We start from the raw sequence: 27,649 nt of genomic DNA on the forward strand, positions 1-27,649 counted from the left end.
GATGAAAGGCTTACTGGCCTATTGGTAAGGATATCACTGGTAGCCATCAACAGACACCGTTTATAATAGGGATTCACTGCCAGTTTTATGTAAACTTCATTCATAAAATCATCAAAAAAAATGTTTTTAATAGCTTAGCTTATGCGCTAAAAAGGTATGTGTAAAGGCTCTAGGCTGCCCTACACGTTATTGCAGGCCCTGTTTACTATGCAACTTCATTTTATAGAAGATTATTAGGGGGTTTCTGCTTCGTCTCACTCTCAGTTATGGGGTCCTTGGCTTCAAAAACCACAAAAGACCCTGTTAGATGATTTAAATAAACATTTCTTGCAATGCCCAGCAGAAGGCAGCAGAGACCTTGCCTCTGACATAAACGTTCACTGTCAGTCTCGCCTGGCCAACCCTCCCCTGCTGCAAAGCCTTGCTGATCGTATTCCCTTTTTCTTTTGTTCAAACACAAATTTTGGGAGACACATGTCCAATAATGACTTTTTTATTATTATTACTGCTGACTGCAATAATAAGATTCCCTCCCTATGAACATTTTGATGTTAATGCCATTAGGGTATGTAACGCCCCTTACTGTCAAAACTTTTTTAACTACGGTTGTTGGCCTCAATCCATATTCATGAGTGAAAAATTGATTTCTCCCTTCTCCGCTATTTTGAGCAAGATAATTAGATCTATGTGTGCATGTGGCCTCAATAGGAGCCTCCGGAGGAGCGTTTCACTTCTCCTTTCAGCACTGAAGAGTGATTCATTATGCTATGTTAGGGCCTAGGGGCAGGGTAGACTGTTTAATCTACGGTAGTACCTTACAATGACTCATCACTAACGCCGCTTCCTCTTTCTCTCTTTCTCCCCCCCCCCCCCCCCGCAGATGTAAGAGCATTATGAATGTGGCACGTGCCAAACTGGACCTTATTAAGCCTGATGAGGTCAACATGGACGAATATGAGGTTAGCACTGCTGTCTTTTGGGTTTCATTTATCTGAAGTAGTAGATTTTAGTCGTTTTATACTGTCTTTAATACAGTATTAATCAGTGTATTTTCTGGGATGTAGTTAATCATTAAAAATGACAGTATTTGCCAGCAAAATTTTAATTTAAATTTCAGTATGCTCGCCTAAAGTAACTTGTGTTTGTCTCAATCAGATGTGGCATCAGACGTACCGGAATTTCCGCGAGACAACCATCTTTATGATGTCTGGGTTGGAGCACTTTCAGAAGTCAAAGTACGGTGACACCTTTCTTTAACGCTCCTCTTAATATTCAATATGTAAACAAATTTAACTCTGTCTCCAACTATTTTGTTAAGGCTTTACCTTACACAAGTTTAGAGTCACACATAACATTTGTTTTCAGTAAATGTCCCAGTAGTGGCCAGTCAATGTTGAAATGTCACCTGCAGAGGGCAGCAACTTAACAGTCTGTGCAAAGCACTAGCTTTCTAGTTGCAGTGCAGTGAGTTCATCAAGTTTATTTCTCCTGTGAAATGGTTTTCACAAGTTCTCAGTACAACTGTGACACTGTTTAATCTGAATGTAACATCTGTTTGTCTCTTTTTCCCAGTTACATGGAAGCTCTGATGTATCTGATCTATTCGTACCAGTACAACAAGGAGCTTTTGTCTAAAGGGTTGTACAGAGGGCACGACGAGGAGATTCTTGGTTACTACCGTCGAGAGTGTTTACTGGTGAGGGAATGCACACAGTCACTGGTTTATTTCAAACAACTTGTCAAATCTCCCTTAATAATGATTGATATACTGTATTTATTAAGATATGTCCAGGGGTTTCCGCGGGGTCTTAAAAGGTCAAAAATGTCCAAATCAAAATTGTGGGCCTAAAAGTCTTAAATTCGCAAATGTATTGTGTTCTGGGTCTTACATCATTTTAAACAGGTCTTCATTTTCCTACGTCCATGCAACGCTACCTTTAAGGCTCACTGAAAAGTGAATTGTTTTATTCTGCGGTATTGTAGTTCTAAAATTTGCTGTAAATGTACATGTCTTTTTCATATAACATTTTTATAATTTTAGGTACTTTGTATACTTTTGTGTTACTTTTATGTTTTGAAATAAGTCCTAAGTTGAATTCATAAAAGGCCTAAAAAGTCTTAAATGTCACTCGTTGTAAGCTGCAGAAAGCCCGATGCCCCATTCCTTCATTTAAACAAAGTGATCAGGGGGTTACCTCTCTGCAGGTTCTGTTTTGGACCGGACACCTTTGTGTCCAGCAGTTCCTTCCCTGTAATCCCCGTCTCTTCTTTGTCACTCCCTTTTCCTCTGTATCAAACTTCCTCTGCTAAAGTGACTCAGCAAAACTTGTGCAGGCCAGACATTTCCCCCTCAATGCTGAGCCGTGGGACTGTAATCAAATTGCTTTTGCTGAGATATTGCTTTGGCTTGCTTGCAGCCCACAAAAGATTCTACTGAGGGATTTTCATCTGATGCTGCTAGATGAAAATCCTTTCAGCGACGTGAGCCCCTTTTCATTTCACCCTCACCAAGCTCCAGGCCGTGCTCTGGAATTATTGGTTAGAGCTGCGGGTATTTTGGTCCGATCAGCTCTTGTACTGGTCTTTAGCAGCCCCTCTCGCCGCTGCACTCAGTAACCTTATACCATCATTGTGCTCCTAATGTAATCATTGGAGTGGGAATAGGAAGCAGGAGGGCCAGCAAGTGTAAACACATTAGCATGAGACACAAGCATGTCCTCAGCTAACCTCAAACCCCAGCTCTGCACGACCTGATCGGTCATCTCAGATCTCTGGCCAGAACCTCTGGCTCCGTCCGCTCTGCTGTTTACCTTCAGCTCTTGTTTTAATTGAAAACACTGCTAACACAGTTAAGGTACTTGGATGTTTTGCAAATACAGCCCTCCAAACTGGCTTGCAAAAAAAAAAAAAAAAAACCTGGCTTGTTTCCTCCAAAGCAAGGTCAGGGAGTTTGTCTGTGACAGGTTTTGGCCAAGAACAGGAAGAAAAGCTCGTATCATCATGCATACAAGGTCCTCCGACCCACTGCAGTTCCACTGGCTGTAGGATATGTTCTGTGATATTAATGATGTCTGGGGGATTAATGTCCATACTTAAGCTGTCTGGTACTTATCTATTTAAATAAAAGGAAAAATGTCACTAGAAAGCACAAAGCAAGTATACAACAACGATAAAATCAGAAAAGTGTTTTCTTTGACGAGTTATTTCATTTCCTTGGCCAGAATATTCTGCTGCCTCAAAGCCATAACAGAAACTTTTTAACTTTGCAACGATTGAGCCTAGAGCTGAGATTTCAAACTGTGAGGCAGAACTGAAGTTTCATGTTGGAGCATGATTATCCCCTAAATCAATATAAGACAAAGACTAATAATACAGGGTTCCCACGGTCATTGAAAATTTGGAAAAGTCATGACATTTCAATGTCTTATAGTTCAGGCTTGAAAAAATCATAGAATTATTAAAATCCTTGAAGGTTTTGGGAAAAGTTGTGGAATTTTGTGGCGTTTTAATAAATATTGTGGAAGTTTCTCGTACAGCGAGAGAGGAATTTGACCTTCTTGAAACCAAATAAAGACAGGCTGCAAACTGAATTAAAGGTTTAGGTATTAGGTGGAAGGGTTTAATTATTTTCTTGAGAGAACAATCAAAATGACAGTCTTCAAAATGAACAGAGTTACAGAGGGACCAACGTTCTGTGTGCCTCACACAGCATATACAGTTTCTTATATCCTCATGCATCCAGCAGAAACCCAACCCATGTTTGGAAACTAGTTTAATCTTAAACATAACAACAACAATTAGTGGACGTATTTCTGAATCTGCCCTTTGTGTATCAGAGTTTCTTGACCAGTTATTCTATCTTAGCTGAAAAAAAAAACATCTCGTCTCTTTGGATAGGCTTTGGTCTCGACCTGGGACCTGCCATGATAAACATAGCTTTAGACAACTGTTTCTGTCCGACTTCACGCCATTCTTGTCCTTGGTGGGAGAAATGCAGAGTCATAACATTTTTAGCTGTCTCCAACACTGGAGGAAACACTTAGAAGATATTTTAGGAGACACCTATTTCAGAGGCATTTTGAAAGATTTACTTATAATAAAAAATCACTTAAGAAATGAACAATTATTGAAAGAAAATCATTGTCTATGTAACTTTCCCATTACATAAACCTTCCACATAACGGCAAATGTATTTTCTGTAGCTATAGCGATAGATTGGGAAATGTCTTATATCGGCCAATAATATCGGCCTTCCAATATATCGGTCGGGCTCTATTCTGTATGAAGTATTGTGCTGCAGAGACATTCCATCTTACAATCGTAATCTACATACTACAGTAAAACATCTTTGTTTGGAACAGATCCTCGCATAAATCACACTATACTCATTACATTTTGTTTAGAATTTGATTAAGTAACTTGTGTAATCTTATGTATAAAAGAGTCGTGTGTGCGTGCCTGTGTCTCCATAGAAATTGAACGAGCAAGCGGCTACCATGTTTGAGTCGGGAGAAGAAGCGGAGGTGAGCACAGGCCTGGGCATCATGAACGAGCTGGTGGTGCCCTGCATCCCTCTGCTGCTGATCCACGACACAGAGAGGGACCTGCTGGCAGTGGAGGACATGAGGAACCGCTGGTGCTCCTACCTGGGCCAGGAGATGGAGTGTGAGTCCCCGAGAGGGAAGGAACACACACCGCCTGTTAGATATTTCTGGAGAGTTCAAGTCTTAGGTTACTAGTACAATCCCTGTACCCCTGCCAAAGATCATCATAATCAGGCCACTGCTCAGTTCACACGCTAGGAAGGCGTTGAGGGTTGTGCAGCGTTCCCTCTTGTTAATTCTTTCTTTCTTTCTTATTTTGAACAAAAGAATGACCGTAAAATCAAATACAAAAACACAATAAATGCATAGCAGCACACCAAAATGAAAACAATATCTATAAAGTGTTAGAAGCAATATGTTCAATTTGTCTGAAAAGGAGCGGGACAAAGCCAAAGCTTATTTCTCCCCAGCCCCTCATTCAATATGTCCTAGGTAATCTGAGAATGTATCCAGAAAAACACATCCAGACACATCCGTTTTAAAAAATGAGATTATTCAGTGCTTTTCCCAGGGATAATGGCTTTGGCAGTGTGAGGCCTAGCCTCAAAAGTGCAACATATAGTTCACAAGACAGGTTGGTAACTCTTTATTTTAAGTTCCCCAGTTTAGCCTTCAACGGCAGTATACAGACATTCAATCAGTAGTTTACAACAAACTATGAAGTCATAAGCAGATACAAGGATACATTTCAACTGTTTCTTAAAGTATAGTATTTGTCAATAATTATAACTTCCTTTATGAAGACATATTTTACAGCCTCCTCTTATTAACAGCCACGGGAGGAGTTATAGTTATCCATTACTAAACACTTACACCTGCTTAGAACTACATTACAGTGCGTCATATACAATTAGGTGATTAATCGATTGATTAATCAACATTTACCGGCCACTACAGATGGAAAATAAAACTAAACATGAATGTAATGTGCAACACTAAACTCAAATGAGTTGAAGTTCTCAAATGGGATGATTTGTTTTCATACACGAATGTAATCTGAATATCTGTGGATTTTGATGTTGGTCCTCAAAACGAGCAATTGGCATATGTAACCTTAAGCTATTGAACCGATGACATGTTGTTCATCTATTACTAGTAGTCTGACATTTATTAGACAAAACAAAATGAGTCAATGAAATCCAGGAGACAATCTGCAGCTTAATTCGTGACAGTAACCATTAGTTGCAGCCCTATTATAAACCATTTAGTGAATGTTGTTATTCTGTTTATAAATGCTAATTAGCAGGAGTAAACTAAGGGTAAAATCTTGCCAGCTCTCAGTATATCACCGCATCGGGCTTCTTCAGAAATTGCACAAATAGATTTAAAGCCATTCACCCTCTAAGGTCTGAGGACTTTTTCACGTTTCTTTTTAAATTCTCCTTTTAAGGGTATTTGCAATCAACTGATTCCTTTGTTTCATATCGAAATGTTCAGAACAAACTCGGCTCTCTGTAAAGTGTTCCAGGGCGATGTGTGATGAGAAAATTTGGCCATCAAGCTCAAAAGTTAATGTTCGTTTTTTTTTTTTTTCTCAAATCTCTTGAAAAACGAAACCCCACTCAATTGTTTTTGGTGCTTGAAATGAGTTCACAAAAGTATTAGGTTCACAAAAGTAGCTTTAAAGGTGCCCTGCCACAAAAGTTTTTTGAAATATGTCAGGTCCATATGTGTTTGTGTTATGTGGTGAATGTGAAAATGAACTACTACCTCCTCTGTCAGCCTCAGCCACTGAAAAGAAGTAAGAAGAGAAATCATAAGCTTAGCTCGTTGAATATTAATAAGAAGTGGCACAAATGGAGCTAAATGGAGTCTTCTTGCAGGGTTTTATACCACACTAGTTGAAACAAGGTAACCAAGTTACAGAGTCAATGGTAGAACTTCAGACATCACCATAAAGTCATGAAAAGGGGACATAGTTTGGGAATGACATGCAGCAAAGCGCCTCAGGTCGGAGCCAAACCCACGGTCGCTGCGTTGAGGAGTACACCTCTATGTGTGTGCGCCTGCTTTACCAATTCAGCCAACCTATCTTTAATATATTAATAAAATAGTAAACAAATGTCTAACATGTAATTTTGCAAGATTGCTTTTTTGGGTAGGTCGCCGGTGCGTCTTTTGTCCTCAGAGGGTTAAAATAGCGCTGAAACAATAGGTCGAGGAATCGATTACTTGATTGTCAGAAAAACAAGTCACTTGTCAGGCAAAAAAGGGCAACATTTGAGTTTCCATTTTTGTTCACTTTTATATAATTGTAAAGCCAAGTTGCCTTCCATACGATGAATCATTGCCAAAACATTGTCTGTCATATTGCTCTCAGAAATGTCCAGAGAATGCTCCTGAAAATAATGTCTGATGGAAATGGGAATGAAGAGGAGTCCGCTGTTATCAGTGTGTTCCAGTACGAGTCCACAGAGAGAGACTGCTCTCTCAGTTCCTGGCCCTTGTTCAGGAAAAGCTGAGTCTTATCGCCCAGACCCTGATTCCTTAGTTCTACAATTGGTTTCAGTTATGGAACATCCTTTTAAACTACTTGTGATATTACATGGACAACATTTACCCAGTGAGTTCTGTGTTAAGGCGGCTGAGTTGGAGAGACTAGAGATGGTCCGATACCATTTTTGCTTCCCAATACCAATTCCGATACCTGAACTTGGTTATCAGCCGGTACCGAGTACTGATCCACTACCAGTGTGTCACATAATACATTATGTTTTAACAACTGTATACTTATCTCCTTATATGGAAGTGATATGATTTCTATCTTGTTTGTACGGTCTGGCTCAGGTTAAACTCTTTGTGAAACATGAAGAAACACAAACAGTGAACGCCGTAAAACTTTCTTTTACGATCCATTTTGACATTCAGTCGTAACGGAAAAAGACCATAAACAAACTCCTTTAAATTACATTTTATTTCTGGGCTAAATAACATGGTTACAGATCAATGTATTAAGTTGAGTACTTTCAGATACCAATATGCGAGAGTCTTTTTTTTATTTTTTTTTGCCACATTGTGATGCACAGCCCATACAGTCAAACCATTTATTATCCTTCCTTCTCTTCCTCTTGCTGGCAGCCAACCTCCAGGAAAAGCTGACCGACTTCCTCCCTAAGTTGCTGGACTGCTCGACGGAGATCAAAAGCTTCCACGACCCTCCCAAGGTGCCCGCCTACTCCACTCTGGAGCTGAGTGAACGATTCAGCCGCGTCATGGCCGCCCTGGGCAGGGTGCCCACAAAGGCCAGATGAGCTCGGGACGGGGACGAGACGCCTCTCCCTTATCACAGGCCCGAATCTTGGGCAGAAATCCATGGACCTCTCTTAACCCATGCCTTCCTTATAAATCCAGGGGTCTCTCGCTTCTAGCTTTTATTCCTCTGTTACTCTTTTGCTGCTATAGGTTTTGCCATTATAAATCTTATATCATTTTCATTGTAAGCAAAACACAACAGAGGAAGGAGGATGGACTGATGGGAGGGAATAAAGAAATAAGAGAGGAGATGTTGGTGGAAAAAAACAGTGGCAATCATGCCGGCCAAGCACATTTTGCATCAGCTTTGCAAAAAAACAACCAGAGTTTTTTTTCTCCATAGTTTATTATTGATGTTGTTGCTGTTTGATTCAAGCTTCCCCAACCACAGTCATAGCCCTATCCAAAGCACGCTCCTGTGCGTGAAAAGGATCACCCTGCCGCTCCGCCTCCAGTTTGGTACAGTATTACCACGTTTTGTTTTATTTTTCTAAGAAAGTTAGGAAGAGAGCATCCGATTTATCAGCGGCTCAGAGTATCTCGATCGGGCCCCATGTCTTTGAGGATCGCGGCGGCGGAGTGAGATGTTTTATGTGCTGTGGTAGACAGCCATGGACTTTCTGTGGCTTGTTAATACAATGAGAGAATAAAATTTTATTTATGGCCCTTTTAGGCCAAATAAACAAATGTTTTGCCTGATGTTGATTTGTCCTTTGTTTGCACAGCAATCACTTAACTGATGTGATAATAATGGCTATTGCACACCCATGTTAGAAGTGAAAGATGATTTTTAATGTGACATATTAAGGTGACGGACAGAGCTGGCAGGTAAGTAGTTGCTCAGTAAACATCTGTTCACAAGTTTCAAACCTGCTATGCTAATGCACCTGGTTTTGTGCAGCTTATTAGAATCCAATTTTGATTTTGATACCATTTCCAAAGCATACAGCATGTGGCCAAAACAATAAAAAAAAAATACTCCATTTTAGCAGCTTTGAAATTAATTTTTATAATGATGCACTTTTGGACTAGCCTGGCTCCGCCCTCCAGTACAGTTGTGTTAAAAATAATAGCAGTCCAACATCACTAATAAATCATATTTTTTGGTAGAAGTGATATTTCTACATGGCAAATAATTTACTAGTAAGTGTTGTAAAGTCATAGGAAACCAACAGACCCAACAGTCATGACGCGCATGCTGCTCATTCTCAATAATTGAAAGGGGCATGTTTAAAAAACAATAGCAGCATTGGATTCAATTAGTGAGGTGATTGATTCTGTTGAGAAACAGGTGTTAGTTATGGCCCATATTAAGGAAGGAAGCAACTGTTGTGCATGCTGGTTATAGGGCATTTCAAACTGAAAAACTCAGCAAAGTGGGTCCTTCCAGACATTGCTCTGAGAAACAGCGGACTTTGATTAAAAAGTTGATGGAGAGGGGAGAAGGTATGAAGTGCAGAACATTCTTGGCTGCTCAGCTAAAATGATTTCAAATGTCTTGAAATGGCATCCAAAGCCTGAATGACGTGGGGAAAACGGTGAAACTAATATTCAAATGGATTAAAGAAAAGCCAAAATGGCAAATGCTCAACCAAGGATCAGATCCAGGTAAATCAAAGAAGACTTAAACTTACCTGGGAGTACTTTTACGAACAGAAGAAGGCTATGTGAAGCAAAGCTATCAGCTAGAAGCTAGAATGTCCCAATAGTGAAATTAAGACAAAACAACAGTGAATAGGTTGAAATTTGCACAAGGAACACATTGACAGGCCAAAAGAGAAATGGAGCCACATTCTGTGGACCGATGAGAGCAAAATAGTTCTTATTGGGTCTAGGGGCCGCAGACAGTTTATCCGATGACCCCCATGCACTGAATTCAAGCCACAGTACACTATGAAGACGGTAAAACATGGTGGTACAAAAATCATATTATGGTGATGTTTCATATACTGTGGTGTTGGGCCTATTTATCGCATACCAGGGATCATGGATCAGTTTCAGTACATCAAAATACTTGAAGCGGTCATGTTGCCTTATGCTGAAGAGGAAATGCCTTTTTAAATGGGTCTTTCAACAACACAACAACACAAAACACACCAGTAAGCCAGCAAAGTCTCCCAGATGAACAAGATTGATGTTATGGAGTGGCCAGCCCAATCGCTGGACCTTAATCCCATAGAACACTTAAAAATGCTGTTTCTGAGGCAGAACCCAGTAATGCAGAGGAACTCGGGAATGTAGTTCAATCGTACTGGGCTGGAATACCTGTTTCCAGAAGTACAGGTAGTACAGAGGTGTCGGAAGTTGTTGATTCCATGCAACACAGATGTGAAGCAATTCACAGAAATAATTGTTATGCAACTAAATATTAGTGCAAAGATTAAAAGTAAAGCAAACCCTTGAGACATTTTTCATTTTATACAGTAAATTTTTGAGTTTGTAAAGAAAAATGCAAATACTGCTATTTTTTTTTGAACAACCTAATATTTCTTTGTCTTCACTTTCTGTAGGTATAACACAAGCTTGGTCAATTTTGGTCATGTTTTGATTTGGAATTGAATGTACAGTGTTCCCAACGCATGAAAACTATGGAATTAAAAGCTATTCTAAGGATTTTGAGCATTATTCACTTTTTAAACACTGCTATTATTCAGAACACAACTGTACTTCCGCTCAATTTTCATTTTCATCTTCCGTACAAATGAAATGTACGAGAGTCTGGTAGGACCAGGCTACTTTAGCACTAATTTCCTGGAGTAATATTCATTTCCTGGAACACTGATCACTACAAACAACCCATGTGATAAAGGCAGGAAGCATTTTTAGAAGCCCTTCTCAAAATGTTGCTACCTGCCTTGTGCAGATTAGTAATCATAATCATTTATGATTGTTTTAAATTTGCTGCGCCCTGTTTTGTATTTTACTTCAATCTCTTAACTGAGAACAATAGAAATGAATCATTCTAGAAGGATGCAATTTGGTGATCCTACCCAGTATTTTCTTCAGTTTATCGCACAGCATGGTCATATGCACACGGCACCTACAATGTCCCTGTCCATTATTTTGTCATAGCACTAGCTGACTTGTGCGACTGAAGCTATACTTGTCTTCCAGTGTAGTAAAACCAGCTGTCCGTAAAATCTAGGGGTTATTCATTTTATTTTTTTTAAACAAAGTTATACAAAATATTTCAAATTTGTAGGTGTGGGTCGGTATAATCAATAACAAGTATTGAGGGAAGCATAGTATGTAAAAAATGAAATTCTGATAAAACTATTGATTTGTACATTGTATTTTTCCCCTTGATTTGCCTTTATTTTATTTACTTCCTGGTACCTAATTATGATGACCCATGTGAATTAAAAAAAAGGACAAAGAAGTCTAAGACATAATAGAAATAAGTAAATGACATCTTAACGCTGCACTGAAATGTAGAATAAGCGGGGTTTTTTTTTCATAAGAAGACCTAGAAAATGGATGTATAGGTTGTCTTTGTTGATTAAAGGTGGAACACTTAATCACAACATATAATCACCCAAACTTTTGCACACACTGCGATAACTTTGACTCAGGCTGACAGGCTGCATGACACTCACTCTGATGGGTTGAAGCATTTACTCCGTCTGTTGTTGACCTGGCATGAACTTCTATAGACAACTTACAATTGCTCGTGCAGTCCTTCACATCTTTCAGTTCCAGTTGACGGCTTGTCTGCTATAAGTGTGTCTGGCTTCTATGGGTATTTTGTTAGTGTTTTTTAAAATCAATAGGCTACATTTTCAGCCACTGGCCTGTCTCGGTATTTGATGGATGTTTGAGTGTTGAACCAATGTTACTGCACACACGCTTTTTTGCATAAAGAAGCTCTATTAGTGGGATCAGTTGTTGAAAGATTTAGAATCTAAATCTTTCAACATTTTCTTCTAAATTTCTATATTTGCAGTTGGGTTGCAGATGTTTACGGGGCATTACCTTTTATTATCGGCAGCGGGATCCACTAATTTTTCTTATAATTTCTGTTGACTTGAAGAGTAGAAACAGAGGCACTTTATACAGTCCATGAAACCTGATGGGCAGGCCCAATTAGTAGTTAGAACTGGTTTTTCAGCAGCATCCAAATTTAAACCCCACGGACTTCAAATTGATAGAGGAGAGAACAGCTGAGAAAAAACACACCTTTGCCCAAGGCAGCGAAACGTGTGCATATCTTACACATACAGATATGTATCTTTGCTCATAAGGTTGCTGATTATTTGTTTACAGTTGAGAGTTATCGGTGCAATAATTCATGTAAACAGCACCAACCGTGATGTAGCACCCCAGCTTACAACAAAGTTGTAGTTATAATAAATGTGGATTTATCCCGTATTGTATGATTAAATTTAAAGTGCCCACATCATGAAAAAAAATCACTTTTTCTGTGATTTGGTGGGTTATTTTGTGTCTCTGGTGCTTCCACATGCAAACAAACGTGGAGAAAAAACAACAACATCCATACGGTTTTGAGTGAGATATGGTTTCTGAATGTCCTCTGCCTTCAATCTTGGGGGGAGCTGTTCAGAATCAGCAGGGCTGTCTACGTCACCCGCCGAAACATTTGGTGGGTGCAAACAACTTTAGCTAATACCACATCAGCTAGCTGTTTCTCCAACTTCGGTCGGAGGCAGGGTTAGCCGGGAGACTACTTCAAAACGAGGGCACACTTCCAACTTTGTGTGGAATACCTGCAGATGAAGGACATGTAAGTAGTTCTATTCATTTTTCTTTTGTAGATTTGGGGTGAACTCATGTGTGTTGTAACAGTGTTTTGCCATTGAGAACAAGGTGGCTAACTGCTAGTTGCGCTAGCTTCTAGCTAGCAGTAGCAAGCTACTGTGCATATGCGCAACTCCCAACAAAGATAGTATGGAAGTGTGATGCCTCACTCTTTAGCTAAAACAGAGAGCTAAACAGGATCTGCAGCAATGTGAAGTACAACTAAAAACTGGTGTTTTTTGACAACTAAACCATGTAAACCTATTCTGGTACAACCTCAAAATAGAATTAGGAACCTGAAAATGAGCATAATATGGGCGCTTTAAGTCACAATTGTTTTCTCACTGCAGAAGTTGCCCTGAAGATTGCCTTCTAAGTGCACATTTTTTTAGCTGCCCATTCCACATTCTTTGCAAATTCTGCACTCAACCCATTCAGACTTTTTTTAATGCAACAATTACTGTATGTATATTTGTTTTTCTGTAGCCTATTAAATGTTTATTTCATTTACTGTGTAATATGTTTGCCTGTTTAGGTATCCACCTTTCACCAAGGCTTCTCTTTAGCTAAATCTACTTTGCCATTTTGCCGCCATATCTCTTTTGTCCAGGGTTGGGACCATGGATGTATTATGTTGGGACTACAACTATAACCTGTTACAAATTAACTCTGTTACTTTTGACTCTAGTCCTACTCTAACATACTTTTAATTAAGTGACAAAATGGCATTGTTACTGAGAGGCTCCTGACTTGGTTATCTTTTATGTAGCTAGTTAGGAGTGTTTTTGTTTGTTGAAATGGGAGGGTTTAGGTTCTAAATTGTGATTGGACGATTGGCAAGACTTTTTCTTTCTACACTGCCAGTTATTACTGCGTGATAATGTTTGGACATGCATGTTGGTGGTGGATAGCCTAGGTCAAGTTTCTTCATGTGGAAATACTTTTCTTTTCACTACTTTTCTTTTGTCGAGCAGACAGAATATTTTTGTAAAATGTAACTTGTTCCCGCTGGCTCAAAGGTTCCGTCCAGTGCAAACAGCTAATGCTAATGCTAACTCGTCGAAGCACCTGCAGGAAGCTAGCTAAAGACCCGGGTACATCTGAGCTAACTCAGGGCACTCCGCCCAAAGAAGCGAGGCTCCGAATCCTGTGACCTAGGGACTATATCTGGTATGTAGAAACTACGCAGCCACTCTCACTCCCTGTCAAGTCAACCTCTTAAAGGTGTTCCCTCCTGTTTTAATGTGTAGCACCGCCCAAACTGGTTAGACTCGGTTCAGGTTTAGCTAGCTACGAGGAGACAGTCTTACAGGTGTTGTGCCGAGTTTTGCATCCCTTGCCGAGAATTGCATCCACAAGGAAAAAATAAAAATGTTAAGTGCAAAGTACTGTTTAAAAACTATAGACGAGTTGCGTAGCAGGTAACATTTCTTTCTCTCTCACACAGACGCACCACACTGTAAGCAAGTTGCGCAGTGACAGTCATTGAAGCGTTTGAAGCCGATAGATAGCAGAAGAAACAGCCCGTGGTTTCCACTATGCTAATAATAACTGGTACACAATCATTTCTTCCCCTCCAAACTTAAATGACTCGCCTTTCGGTTGAGTCAGCATTCTGCGGTTGTCAAAGAACTTCAGAAAAGTGCATGCAAATAAGTGTTCTGTGGGAGCTCAGCCTTGTGCAGCTGCAGTGGTTGATTTGGGCAAAAGCCTCTCGGAGCACAGACCGCTCCAAGTTCACCCTTCTGGCAATTTGCCGCTGCATGAATAGAAAGCAGCCATTCTTCACATGGCAATTCAGAACACACATCTAACACCTTTTGTCCGTGTGGGTCTTTAATCCCCCTTGAACTGAATATCAATTAACAAGCACCTCTTGACAGTCGGGTTTGAAAATAGCTGATTGTTAAAATAAATGTCAAGGGGGGTTTCAAATGGCTGCCTGTTCACTTAGCACTTAATGGTGCTTTCTTGGAGTCCTGTCCTTTGTTGTACTGTGTGTTTTATGGTCAGATACAAGTTGTGCAGGGAGAAAAAATGCCACCTGGGCTCTGTGCCAGGGGCTGGTGTTTCACAGCAGCTACCGCCTCGCACCGGGATGTGATGAGAAACTTGCAGGGAGAAGGGATCTGAGGGTGAGGAGGGGGCAGCCTCTCAAGGTGCCACTTCCATGGAGATGCTGCTGGGCCAAACAAGACTTCCATCAGCGGACACAAAAGGTGAGTTGGCGGGTCTGACTGGCTCATTACTGGAAGCCCAGCAGCCACCACCAAACTGCTGAGATTGGCTTCTTTGGGCCGCCAGCGAGGGGCAACGCTAATCAACTTCTGGTGCTAATGAGTGATGTTGAGCATAAATCTTTTCTCACGGGATTTGATGTGTTGCTGTTGTCAGGTTGCTTGGGAAATAAGCATGTCACTGCAGGCTGTAGTCTCTGTACGCTTTTCCGCAAATCTTTTATTTATTTACTTTTGAGTTAACGCCAAAATTGGGCATGCTTTCTGTCACTTGCCTTTGTTTTGTTGAAACACATCGTCTTGCCTTGTTGACTTTCATGAGTCTGTCAACTCAATGCGGTCTGGGAGTTTGAAGACGAGGTGAAGTGTGGTCACTTCAGGTCCCACTCCTCGGCTTGATCTCTGGGAACCGGGGATGCAATCTGAGAACCTAGGATGCAGGCCTTTTTTTTTTCACTGCAGCTGGAGTCTCACGTTATCACATGATCACCGTGGAACCGTGGAATCACATATTGCACGAAATCTCATCTTGTCAGACTTCAAGTTATGCGTTTGTGTCAAGGCAGCAGCGGGACCAGTCAATCGGCGTCTGGTGAGGAAATATAAGCAGCTATGTCCGTGGTTTAGGTGTGTGTGACGGTCACGACTGTTAGCTCAAAACAACGCTGGTGGACATGATAGACAGACAGACAGTTCATCCAATGACCTGCCAGGTATTTTTTGAAAGTGCCTGACCTTTTAATGAAGTCACCAATGATTGCTTCTCACATGGTTCTGGGTTAACAAGCCATCTGGCGCATCATATTAATAGACCCTGGGAGTTTTGGCTGGAAAAGTATAAGGACAGTGGGGAGAACGAGTATTTGATACACTGCTGATTTTGCATGGTTTCCTACTTACAAAGCATGTAGAGGTCTGTCATTTTTATCATAGGTACACTTAGACTGTGAGAGATGGAATCCAGAACAAAAATCCAGCAAAAAACATTCTATGATTTTTAACTAATTAATTTGCATTTTATTGCATGACATAAGTATCCAAAGATTTTCTATTGGGTATCATATACTTGTTCTCCCCACTGTAAGTGCCACCAGTCTCCTCTCCAAACACACAACGTGGCACTGTGTCCATGGCCTGCATTCAATCAGCACATGTGGAAAAGACCTGGCATGTGTTTGTCCCGCTAAGACTTCAACAGGATGGAGAGCTGACATCACAAGATGGTCACAGGGGATTATGGTACGGGATTGTAGTACTATGCAGAGCATAACCTGTGTTCATTTGACCAGTGATGAACATGTAGTGATATTTTCATTGTATCATCAATGTAGAGACATGGGATCTGCATTGTTATTATCTAAATAGAGTGATGCTATCAAGACAAATCCAAACAAAGCCTATGGAAGGGAATGATAGCTTTGACATTGACAAAGCAGTGGAGACTTTGTCCACTAGCCTGAAGAGCTCTGTTTAAAAATAGCTTAGTGTGTGATGAGAGTGGCAGAGTCAAAAGCAGTGTGTCAAAAACTGCAACTGTGCTCTTATGTTTCCCACATTTTTTTCTTGAAATTAGCTTTTTTAAAACAACTTGTGTGTGTCAACAGTGGCGGTTTTTTTTCGTAACTTTGTAAAAACAGTGTGGTTTTAATGTGGTTTTATACATGCAATAAAATGCATTACTTTCTTAATTCTATCATAATGGTAGTCTTGATGATGCAACTATGCTATTCCATACTTTTTTTCCAGAGCAGCTCACAAGAAATTAAGTCCCGAACACAAACAAGCCGGAGCACTAAGCACTCCCGTGGAAAGCACTCCAGACATTCAGCATTCAATTTCCCATTTTGGCAAAGTCACAATCAGCAAAACGAGTGCCTTGGCCTCCAGTCAACAAAGAAAAGGGCCGATGCATTTAATATATGAAGAAACATTTGCTGAAGCTCAAGGCTGTAAATCATTACCTTAAGCCCTTTCAGCCCACAGTTTTCTTCTTTAATTTGCCCTCCCTCTTCCACCCTGTGGCCCAGATCACTGAGGAACTCACTAAGAGCATTGTTCCTCCTGCCAACTCACTTGGCATATCTAGTTTTATTTAAAACCCTCTGGCTGTTTGGAAAGACGGAATAAACGGTGTTAAAGGTATTTATGAGCTTGTACTCAAATAACCTTTCTTTAGATCAACAGTTTGACTAAGCATGTGACAGTAAACTTGATGTTGGCAGTCACTATGAAGAAGTTGTCTGTATGACTGATGTCGGCTGTGATGGTTGCAGAGCCAAGATGTATTAATTATAGTAGCTTTCAAACAGACTGATCTCCATAAAAGACGCCATGTTTGGAAATGACCAGTCTGTTACAATTCCCCAAAAGGTTTTACTCATATCAGAGCACAACTCTTAAGATGGTCAACATCAGCAATTCTGTGGGCAGTCTTTGCATGTGCTTCCCTTTTTATCAAATAGTAATTCAGAAATGCAAGCGTACTGTTGAATTCATGCATTTATGTTCAGTCTTTTTCTTGATACAGAAAGTAAAACAAAAAGCATAGCAACTCAATATTTCATTAAGGTGAAAACATAATACGGTTCTCTGCTTTTAACTCAAAGCTCCTTATAATAAATACAAAAAAAAATGTATAAGCCAAAAACTAATTTGGGAATTAAGTCCGCTGTGGAAATCAACATTGTCAGTGATGACTTGACAAAAATCCCAACCTCAAACTGTGGTTGGAACTCACTTTTAAACTTGGCAGCAGTATGCCAAGAGCCAAACTAAGGCATGCCTAGCTGGTTTAATCCCTGGCCCCTGCAGTCTATATGTGCAAGTGTCCTTGGGCAAGATACTGAACCCCAAATTGCTTCTGTGGGTTCATTAGCAGGTGGCACATGCGTGGTAGCCCTTTGAGCGGTTGCTAAGACTAGAAGGCACTATATAAATCGGTTGAGAGCATCGTATTGCAATAGTGGCCAAAATATCCAGACGTGTCTGCATGGATGTCTGTATCACTGAACATTGCTGCTGCTGCTGTTAACACCTAATTTTACCCTAACCTAATTTCCACTAAGATAATAATGCCTCACTGGCAACCATTGAGATGGAGCCTGAAAAAATAACAGGATAAAGAAAATAGCAGAATACTTAGTAAAGCCTCGGGAGGAAATTCAATCCATGGCTTTAGCCTTGACAAGGTATTCTGGTAGCCATGTAGGAGGTCAGGGTATGTGATAGAAAATGTCAGCCTCAAAATGTCAGAATAAAAACTACCAGGTTTACATGACAGGTATTTGTTTTTCTATTGAGCAGTTCACCCCTAAACTCTCCCCTAATCCATTGCATTTAAAACTCGTGGGATTTGGCCAAACCACTTTTTGTTTTGGCTCTCGGTTCTGCCTGGGCATGGCCTTCAGACAGATGCCACCTGTAACGACATGTCAGAAAGTATACAAGGGTTTAATCGCTTTTACCCTCATTTTCCTGCATACTTCTATGACCGGCCTGTCTGCAGTTACTGTATCTTAGGTTTGCTTTATTTAAGGTGCATTTAACTCAAATGAAAAGGTATACCGGTAATATGCAAGACTTTGTTAAACATTCAATCTATAGACTAACAAACCTCAATCATCACTTAGGACACACTAGAAATTTGTGGTGGTGTTTGTGTTCACAGAGACCTTGCCATCTGCCTGTATTTGTTAATTTTCTTCTTATTTTGCTGTGTTCTGGACCAGTGGCGGTTCTAGCAATGTTTGACTGGGGTGGCCCAGGGATGTCCAGAGGTGACCACAATGGGTGGGTAATGTACGTGCTTATATAATAATTCTGCTAATTATAGGCTAAAACATAATTCCTGACGTTCCATGGCACACATCACCCACAGGTTGACAACCACTGCTCTAATAGCCAGGTAACCACTTAGTCTAATTGCCCCCTTGCCTAATCCCTATGACAAACACCTAAAATAACAAACTCAAAATTAATCAGTCAACCTAAGGCCTATTATGCATTTATCTGGTCTCATCTAGTAAGTAAGAAGCTAAAAGGATTTCTTTTACCATTCCAGATTTAATAAAGAGACACTATAGAAAATAAGATTTTAATCCTCGCCTAGTATAAAATCAAAATTTCAAAGGTAATATCACCATTATAACCGAGATGGTGTGGTGTGATGGTGTGAACTGAATGTCTTTCCCTACTGCTTTACTACTACTGTAATCGTGAATTTGGTTCCCAGTGTCATGACCTCATCTCACAAAATCACCAAACACATGAGTTAAAGCTGTGAGTCGGGCAGTATTTTCTTGTGAAATGATTACACGGAGAGACTGTTAGAAGCCATAGAATGTCTTTCTTACTTTTCCTCCTGCACCGTGCACAGACCCTATCTGCGGGACTACATGACGCGCCTGTCGGCTCGCTCCTGCTCCTCATACCTTTTTTTCCACCCGGCATATCTGCTCCGCGTTCTGGAGCCGCTGTGACACCTGCAAGCAATCTCAGCCATTCAACTCATCTTAAGTTACCTTTTTTGACAACAGTGACTTTTTACCAGCTGTTTTTTTGTTTGTGCCTCATAAAGGTAAAAAACAGGAATTGCATGAACGTTCCAAAACGGCAGTCGCATCCTCCAACTGCGCTGCTTTCATTGACGTCAGTGCCTTGACCGCAGCGGTTTCCTCTGAAAGCACAGTCTTTGATAGTTTACAGCTCATCAAGTGTAGGTGGCTTTTTGATGAATCGTGGTCCTTAATTGCCTCTAATTTTAAGTTTTTAGTCTTGATTACAAAAGGATTTGACTTTGCTTTCTATGAGCCAAACACACAACAGTCAGTCCTCGGTCTCTGTGTGTCCATACCCTCTTTTGACTGTTTATGAGTGCAGCCTTGCTGTGCACGTATTATTTAAAAACCTGTCATTTTCCCATATATAGAAAGAGTTCTGTCAAAGCTTTGAAGATCTGTAATCTGCTGTGAAATCTAACAGTGCTGGCGTCACACATTGAGAACCAAATAAACCACTGCAGTGTGACCTTTCCTGTCCACTTTGGCACAGGAAATGTGTTCCACATAAAACTACATTGACAATGTGGAGAGCTGCAATTCACTCATAGTAAAATCCAGCGAGGCATTTGTCTCTTCTTTTTCACAGCAACATGCAGACTTGATCGTGCACCCAACCACACTTACAGTCTACCACCTCTGCTAGTAATAACTGCATGTGAAATTCCAGAAACGTGGTGTAACACAATAAAATAAAGTACCTTTTATTAATTTTGCAGGAACATGCATCAACCTTAGACATAGGTCTTGAGTCCATCGCCCAGTAAACCAGGAGTCTTGGCTCCCTGTCTCCCTCCTCTCTTGCTTCACCTGTCCTATTAGCTCTCCCCTCACCTGACCCCTTTTCACTCATGCCTCCCGACTCTGTTACAGACACTCCTTTCTACGTTGTTACCCTTCTCATAGTCTCATATTTCCAGAGCTACCTCCCCAGCGCTGCAGAGGAGGGTCTGGGGAGTCCACACAGCATTCCAAGATGGGAGAAAAACGTGTTCTGGCCTTACTTTAAACCAATCACAATCGTCTTGGGTGGTACTAAGCACCAGACGGAGCCATGTTGCCTCTGCAAAATAGCCTTGTGAAGGCCCTTGTTGCTGTGAATTGTGTACGTTGAAAGCACAACATGGCCCAAAAAAGATCAGCACTGGTTCAGGTACAGTGCATTTGCTCAGTTTAATCAGCCAACTCATAGTCCTAAGCTTACTTTATGGTTGCTGTGGTGTTCCGGGCGTGAGGCGCGTGCCATAAAATTATGTCACCACGGCCACACCACTTTAGGTTGTTAAGGGATTCCATGTGTTTGTGGGTGGCAGTTCCCCCATTGTGCCACCATGCCCTAGTTTAACTGTGGTTGGGTTGCCTGACAACGTAGTGTTGGTGCTGGGCAATAGTGGGTGACATGTCCTTAAGGTCTGGATCCAAACATTCGACTATTCGGGTAGTCGTTTGTTGGGTAGGTATTTGATTTAGTTTTTGCTTTTTGTTATGTTTTGTCCTTTAATACTGTTATAAAGTTGAGATTTACATAATTTTTGGAGAAACGCAAACTGACGTCACACTGCGGTGGCCAATCATGTAACCAGCAATCAGACTTGTTTGTGTGTTTTGTGGCGGTGTGAAAGCTCCTTACAGGAAACAGGAAACACCACTGGCTCTATCGCTGCCACACTGCGACTATGATAAAAAAGGAAACACAAGCACTGAACTGCCTGGGAGTTAATGTTGCAGCTGAATGTTTCCAGGAACAACCAGATACAGTCCCTTTGTTTCTGTTCGTTGTCTCGTTCTCTGTGAAATGAAGCTGTCTTTAGCTGTGCACAGAAATGTTGGGATCTATCAACATTCTGACGGAAAACAGTTGCTGTGAAACATAAAGTCTACTTGTGCTACATTGAGGGGTTAACGAGCACAACAGGATGTCACATAAACGAGCCATTTAAGTGACACAACTCTGTGTTTATTGCTTTTGTTGGTTGTCCCCCCCCCCACCCCTAGATGGCCACCACCACAGAAGCTTTGAATATTTGCTGTTGATTAGTACCAAAGCTTCTAAGCACAAAAGCATTTGTATCCAGGACAGCCCTGATGTCCTTGGCAACCACACCTGTAACAGCCCTCCATGGACGGCCTCCTGTTCTGCTGCCATTGAGCATATGCACTGGTGGCTTGGTGGGTCATTTCCTCCTAATCATTCCCTTTACGATTCACAAGGTTTACCCGGATGCCTTGTCAACCCATTCCCTTCAGTCTGAGCCACTGCAAGTGTTTTTGGGGCCTGCAGGCAGATACAAATCTTCCTTTCTCTTGAAAATTAACACCAAATTTAGGTCAGTTGAGAAATGGTGAGACGTCAAGCATGAATGTGCGTTTGCACATTCCTATATTGCTAATGTAAGATAAGGTCTCATTATTACCCCAAACACAAATACTTTACAAGCATGTAAGCATGACTAAAGCTATGTATTTCTGTTTTTATAACGTGTAAAAATACTGAAAATACATTGAATCTCAAAGGCTTTGAATGTTCACTACCTGACTTCCACTGGCAAGTACTGAAAGGTATGTCTGTTTGTTTCCTGTGGGGGGCAGCAGCAGGCTGGAGATGCATCTAGGTTGCATGTAGTGTCAAAAGAACAAGAATGAGAAAGAGAACAACAACATAGGGGTGATGAGAAATACTTGTCACAGTTACAACAATATATGCTAGATGTGTTATGATGTCAATATGTGGATTAAAGGCATTTTAAACTATTCTAAATTTTCTATTTGTCAACAGTAGGCTACTTTAAACTCAGCCTATTGAGTTTGTGACAAGTAAGACTTTATAAGTTTGAAACATTAAAGAGACCAAATATTTCATAATTTTCACAGAAGTCATTTAATTAAACAAGTCACAGTGAGAAGAGCGCCAGTGTGGATAACAAAATGAATGATGTCTGCGTTCCATTTAGCTGCCACAGTTTTATGGTCCAGATATGGTGCATGCTGGCTACTGGGAAAATGTCATGGCTTACTGGGACACCTGAATGGAAAGGAATCATTGTCTTCCCATCCCTCTGTAGTACAGGACAGAGCTATGATCTACATATAGATGATCACTATGTCGCACTGTTGCTTGCTCTGTAGGAAACTACTAGAATTGTTGGGTCCTTGTAAATTCTGGAGTGTGGTCTAGACCTACTCTATCTGTAAAGTGTCTTGAGATAACGCTTGTTATGAATTGATACTATAAATAAAATTGAATTGAATTGAATATAGCCTGGTTTTGAGGCCAATACTGATATCCATATTTGGGAGTTAAAACATTTTTTTAAAACATGAATACGTATACACAACAGCATTGATACAGATCCCTTAGGTGTGTTTTTTCACTGAACAAAATAAACAGACAAGATCTACCACAATATACTGAGTGAGACATTTATGCGGTTTAAAAAAAAAAACTATGTAATGGAGACACTTCTAAATGACCTCAAACGTAGTTTGCATTTCTGTACTTCAATTTCTTTATTATGGTCAGCTGTTACTTATCGGCTGACGTACACACTGATACCTAGATGTCTATAATAAAAAAAGTTGTATTATTATTATTTTTATTCTGTTTATTATTATTTTTCAAAGACAAATGTACAAACAAAGCACAAACATACAGTAGTGCTACTAGATCCATCCATATGGTAAAGGAAAAAGTGACATTAATACCAGAACAAAACAGGGCACTGTATTGGCACAATAGCCCATTTTAATGGTGACAGCAGTTAAGTACAATAGACAAGTCCACCTCATGGCCAGTGGTCCCAGTTCAGACATGTGGCAAATGTCCATCATGTTATCACGCGAAGTCTATATTATCTATCCAAATCCAAATTATAGTCCACTCCCAAAAGTTCCAGTGGCCTCGTCCACTTATGCATGAGTCCTTTAATTGATGTGGTTTCCTCGTTTTGCCAGAGACCCGACCTCTGAGAGCAGGCATTTCCACATGGTAACAGAAGGAGGGTCATCACCGACCCACTTCACCTCTTTGGCTTTCTTTACCTAGCATTAAAATAAGATAAATTCTACCAAAATATCTGCCTGTCCAATTTATTGACCTAGCTATAACATGATTACGTTATCTCACTCAAAGTGTGACAGGTTGTATTCCAGCTTCATTTCCCAAAAAAGGATCAGAAGTTGCAGCTAGTATTGAGCTGAAGATCTAAGGAACATCCAGCCTAAATGGAATGGAGCCATCATTAATGTTGTTAGTCCCAGCTGAGCTGTCCTGTTGTGACAGGTAAAGCTTTTGGCTGTAAAAACCGGTCTATAGCTGATAGGAGATAAACCTTCCCGGAAATGTAGATACAGTGAAATAGACATTTTGAATATGAATAGAATATACTGATTGACAAGTTGTGAAAATGTTTGCATGCTGAAAAATCAGGAATGTTGAGGTGTTCGAGTTCTAATAATAAACGTTGTGCTGTAACAAGCAAACATATTTTCAAAAAAGTTTCCATCAGTAGCAAACATTCCAAAAACGTTTGCCAGTGAAGAATGGAGAACTTTGTTCTTGTTCAATATAGGTATGAAAATCTGACCATTTATTAAGTGGCCAGGGTTCATGGCTGTCACTTTGGGCTTTAGGTAAAAAGATGTGGCTGTCAGCAGAACAATACTGCAAAACACGTGCTTTCTGACTGGATAAATAACCCAGAGGAAGCAGCTTAAGTCAGGAAAGAATGAGGCCCAACATGGCATGCATTCCAGTCTTTGCTTGTGCCAGCTGTGTGTAGCGACAGGGTTTCGAATTTAATTCTTAATAGCTAGTCTTGGAGATTCACCAAATTGGACAGGCAACCCGAAATATCCCAATTAATCTGCATTTCTTTTACAGAATGCATGAACTGCTATTAGACGGCAATGGTTTGATAAGAATGGAACATCTAATTAAATGGGCAGGTATTTCTTTTGACTCTAGAAACAGTGACGTAAATATTTTTTTGGGGGGGGGCTTTTGAATGGATAGGACCATTTCAGGAAGATAGGGGATGACATGCAGGAAATGGAATTGAACCACAGGCCACTGCAAAAAGGACTATGCTTTAGTACATGGGGGTCTCTCTCAACTAGGTGAGCTACAAGGGCGCCCCAAAAAAATATATTTGTTTGGTATATTTTTACGAACACCCAATCCATATGATTGGGTTCTGTATGTTTTCAATACTTAAAAGACCTTTTAAACAGTTATTTTCTTCTCTATCTTCCATCACCGCAACAACATCTTACTCACTGTGTTATGCAAGCTTAATAAAGAATGCAAATGTATAGAGCCTGGGTGTTATGTAAGCATTGTGCAGTGTGGGTTTCTCCTTGAATGTTGCCCGTAACCTCATTATAGCTCACATCATGATATAAGTCCAGCTGGGTCCTGAAAGTGGATGCATAATGTGTATTATTCATTTAACAGGATCTTGCTGTCCTGGCTGCAGTAGTAGCTGAGGCAGAAATATGGTAAGTGACCTCTTTTGCTTTGATTTGCTATTTACAGACATATAATTGAGTTGTGGAGTGTATGTGAGGTGGTGTTTTTTTCTGTCAATACTGTTAAAAATGTCTACACTATTGCTGAATAGGTAGGGCCTGATGAGTGAGAGACACAGACAGAGAGGGTGAGAGAGAGAGGGCCGGAGGGACCCGTATTAGCTGGGACACTTGAATGAATTTGGAGAATAGGTTTTTACAGGCAGAACAGTCACAATACTGGGCCCTGGCTGGCGGACAGTACCAGCAGCTCCGATTCAAATGACGCAAACCTGCCTGGTTGGTGGGATTCAAAAATATGTTTCAGCAGAGCGTCCAAACAAAAACCAAGTCCACTTGTGTTGGTTGAACTGCCACTAACCTGCTCCAATGGAGCCCATTACAATTTGTCTTTTCACAGCATCTTGCATGCAGTGTTTGAATGTGTTGTCAACTATGTCATAAGACACATAAGAGTTAAGTGATGTTAACAATGGCTTCCTTCTGATTAATAGTATCAGTATTAGTATTCATGGAGTTTTTGATGTGTGTCTAATTTTCTACAAAGAAAGGAAATCTTGAAATATAGATGTAGGCTTAAATAATGTGTTTTTCTCCGGTATTATGGCCCATATACTGTACATATGACAACTTCTTCAAATGTGTTCAGTCAAACAAGTGATTTAGCACCAACCAAACACCAATAACAATTGAGAAAACAAATGGAAAAAGGGAACAATAAGGGTCATTATAATGTAATATCCTTTCCACATATGAAACAGCCAAATACAATTCTTCTCAGGGAGTGAATGCAGCAACTGTGTGCACGTAACACCAATCAGTGTTACAGTAATTGTGACTTGCTACAGTGGTGCAAATGTCCCACAGTATTATCACTGTCAAGTGGCTGTCCGCGTCCGGTTATGTGATCTTGTGAGGCAAAGCGGGCCCCACAAATACACAGAAACAACTAAAGTTCCCTGTCCCTCTCTCTCTCACACACACACATACACATACACACACACACACACACACACACACACACACACACACACACATATACACACATTGTGAGGCAAAGTGGGCCCCACAAATACACAGAAACAACTAAAGTTCCCTGTCCCTCTCTCACAAACATACACACACACACACACACACACACACATACACACACTGCATATGACCCGAGGGTCAAGGTGCACTGACTCTGAGGGTTTTCTAACTGGGCCTCTTGAAACTCTTTCCTTGCATTCCAGTGCCCGGAGGAGGGGGTTGTTGCAGTCAGGCATATTACAAGAGAGAGAAAGAGAGAGAGAGAGAGACAGAGAGAAGGAGTGATAGAGAGTAATAGAAAAGAGAGAGAGAAAGACAGGGAGAGAGAGGAAGAAGTGGGGGTAGAATGGAGCTGGAAGGTATTATGCACGATTTCCTTGAAGCTCCTGCTTGTTCCCTCCCACCTCTACCACTCTGTAAGGGAAACGCTGAAAACTTGAACCTGCTATTCTCCAGCTGCCTCGGCCTTCTAACTAGCTCACTTGTTTTTTTTCTCTTCTGTTCCACTCTTATGTGTCTCTCTCCTATTCCCTCACCCTCTCCCTGTTTCTCTCTCTCCCTTTCTCCTGGCTCTGTGTAACAGGATCACTTTGTTTCCGTAGCCTTTTTTTCCGCGGTGCTGCGGACACACATGGAGGAGAGGATTGGATTTGAGGAGATACTGACGGGGGTGCACAGCTGCAACGGTCCCCTCCATCTCCACACCAGGACTAATGCCGGCCCCTCTCTCTCTCTTTCTCTCTCTCTCTCTCTCTCTCTCTCTCTCTCTCTCTCTCTCTCTCTCTCTCCCTGTGTGTTTGACTCTCCCTCTGTCGCACTCTCTCTCTGCTTTCTGCCGCCCAGAGGGGTGGGGGGTGCCATATGGGAGCTCAGAAAAATGGAAGTGGATCAGAGATAGACGAGAGAGGAATCTGTCATTCTTGGGCTTGTATGTCGGGATCTTTGTGGTAAGTGCTTCCCTCTCTTTCTTACTCTGAGCACTTTTTGGAAGTTCTGGTCTGTACCAAGAATCTTCATATGTCTGGATTCTTACTGTGTTGGACTCCGCATGACTTTTGATTCATTGGTTGCCAGCAGTTACCTATTTTGAGTTTCAGTGTTGGACTCGCGATTCTGTTTTTTGACCATCAAAAGGAAGACAAAATCTTCTTCTTCCACCTACCTTCAATGTCTTCATATTTTGTATCAATGAATTTGTCAGCTCTGTTGATATGAATGGGGCTTTGTGAATTCACATTATAACCAAGTTTTGAGGGTCAAGGTGAAGTGAGAAGGGAGGTGGAGTGGAGGCCGACTGGGGGAAGGGAATTTGGAGGGGTCAAGGAGAATGGCACTTGGCCTGGGCAGCACAATGGCTCTGAAAACTTTTTTAAAGTATGACATTGTCACTACGGAACATGTGCCTGCCTCAAAACCTGGAAACTACTACATGTTTCAGCTGGCTTGTAGGAGCTTTCTTGTGGAAGCCATTTATTTAGTGGATGAATTTAAACTGCTGCTCGGTGCTTTCACTTTTTCACAAGCTTGGAATTTTTTTGTCTCGGTTGAGTGCGGTTCTGAGACATTGAGCATGTTTTTTGTTAGTTTTGACACACCCTTACTATCTGACAGCTGTAACACACTTTTTTATTGTCTCATTTTTTATATATACATTATATATATATAACATATATATATATAAAAATAT

General features: G+C 40.8%; 2 protein-coding genes and 1 long non-coding RNA gene across 13 annotated transcripts in view; 2 read left to right on the forward strand and 1 right to left on the reverse strand.

The window, feature by feature from the left end:
- Window positions 1-8,555, forward strand: part of usp25 (ubiquitin specific peptidase 25) — a 37,159-nt gene extending 28,604 nt beyond the window's left edge. For all 6 annotated transcript variants that reach the window (XM_034891046.1, XM_034891048.1, XM_034891049.1 and 3 more), the window contains 5 exons: window positions 881-959; window positions 1,156-1,235; window positions 1,573-1,696; window positions 4,473-4,665; window positions 7,683-8,555. In XM_034891046.1, the coding sequence (XP_034746937.1) occupies window positions 881-959; window positions 1,156-1,235; window positions 1,573-1,696; window positions 4,473-4,665; window positions 7,683-7,855 (649 nt within the window). In that variant the 3' untranslated portion in view covers window positions 7,856-8,555. The remainder of the gene's footprint in view (window positions 1-880; window positions 960-1,155; window positions 1,236-1,572; window positions 1,697-4,472; window positions 4,666-7,682) is intronic.
- Window positions 8,556-10,615: 2,060 nt separating this feature from the next.
- The window catches only part of LOC117955569, a 25,126-nt gene continuing 8,092 nt past the window's right edge, over window positions 10,616-27,649 (reverse strand). The window contains exons 2-3 of the long non-coding RNA XR_004659092.1: window positions 12,994-13,003; window positions 10,616-10,626 (exon numbers count right to left, since the gene is read on the reverse strand). This is a non-coding gene — a long non-coding RNA (uncharacterized LOC117955569). The remainder of the gene's footprint in view (window positions 10,627-12,993; window positions 13,004-27,649) is intronic.
- The window catches only part of LOC117955568 (mothers against decapentaplegic homolog 6-like), a 68,830-nt gene continuing 65,786 nt past the window's right edge, over window positions 24,606-27,649 (forward strand). For 4 of the 6 annotated variants that reach the window (XR_004659088.1, XR_004659085.1, XR_004659091.1 and 1 more), the window contains exon 1: window positions 26,054-26,909. The gene's annotated coding sequence lies outside the window, so the exon portion shown is untranslated. Of the gene's footprint in view, window positions 24,901-26,053; window positions 26,910-27,649 lie in introns of those variants that run through there. The other 2 variants (XR_004659086.1, XR_004659087.1) reach the window with 2 other exon arrangements.

This window comes from Etheostoma cragini, chromosome 13, assembly GCF_013103735.1.
Source record: "Etheostoma cragini isolate CJK2018 chromosome 13, CSU_Ecrag_1.0, whole genome shotgun sequence".
In the NCBI taxonomy this organism is placed as follows: Eukaryota; Metazoa; Chordata; class Actinopteri; order Perciformes; family Percidae; genus Etheostoma; species Etheostoma cragini.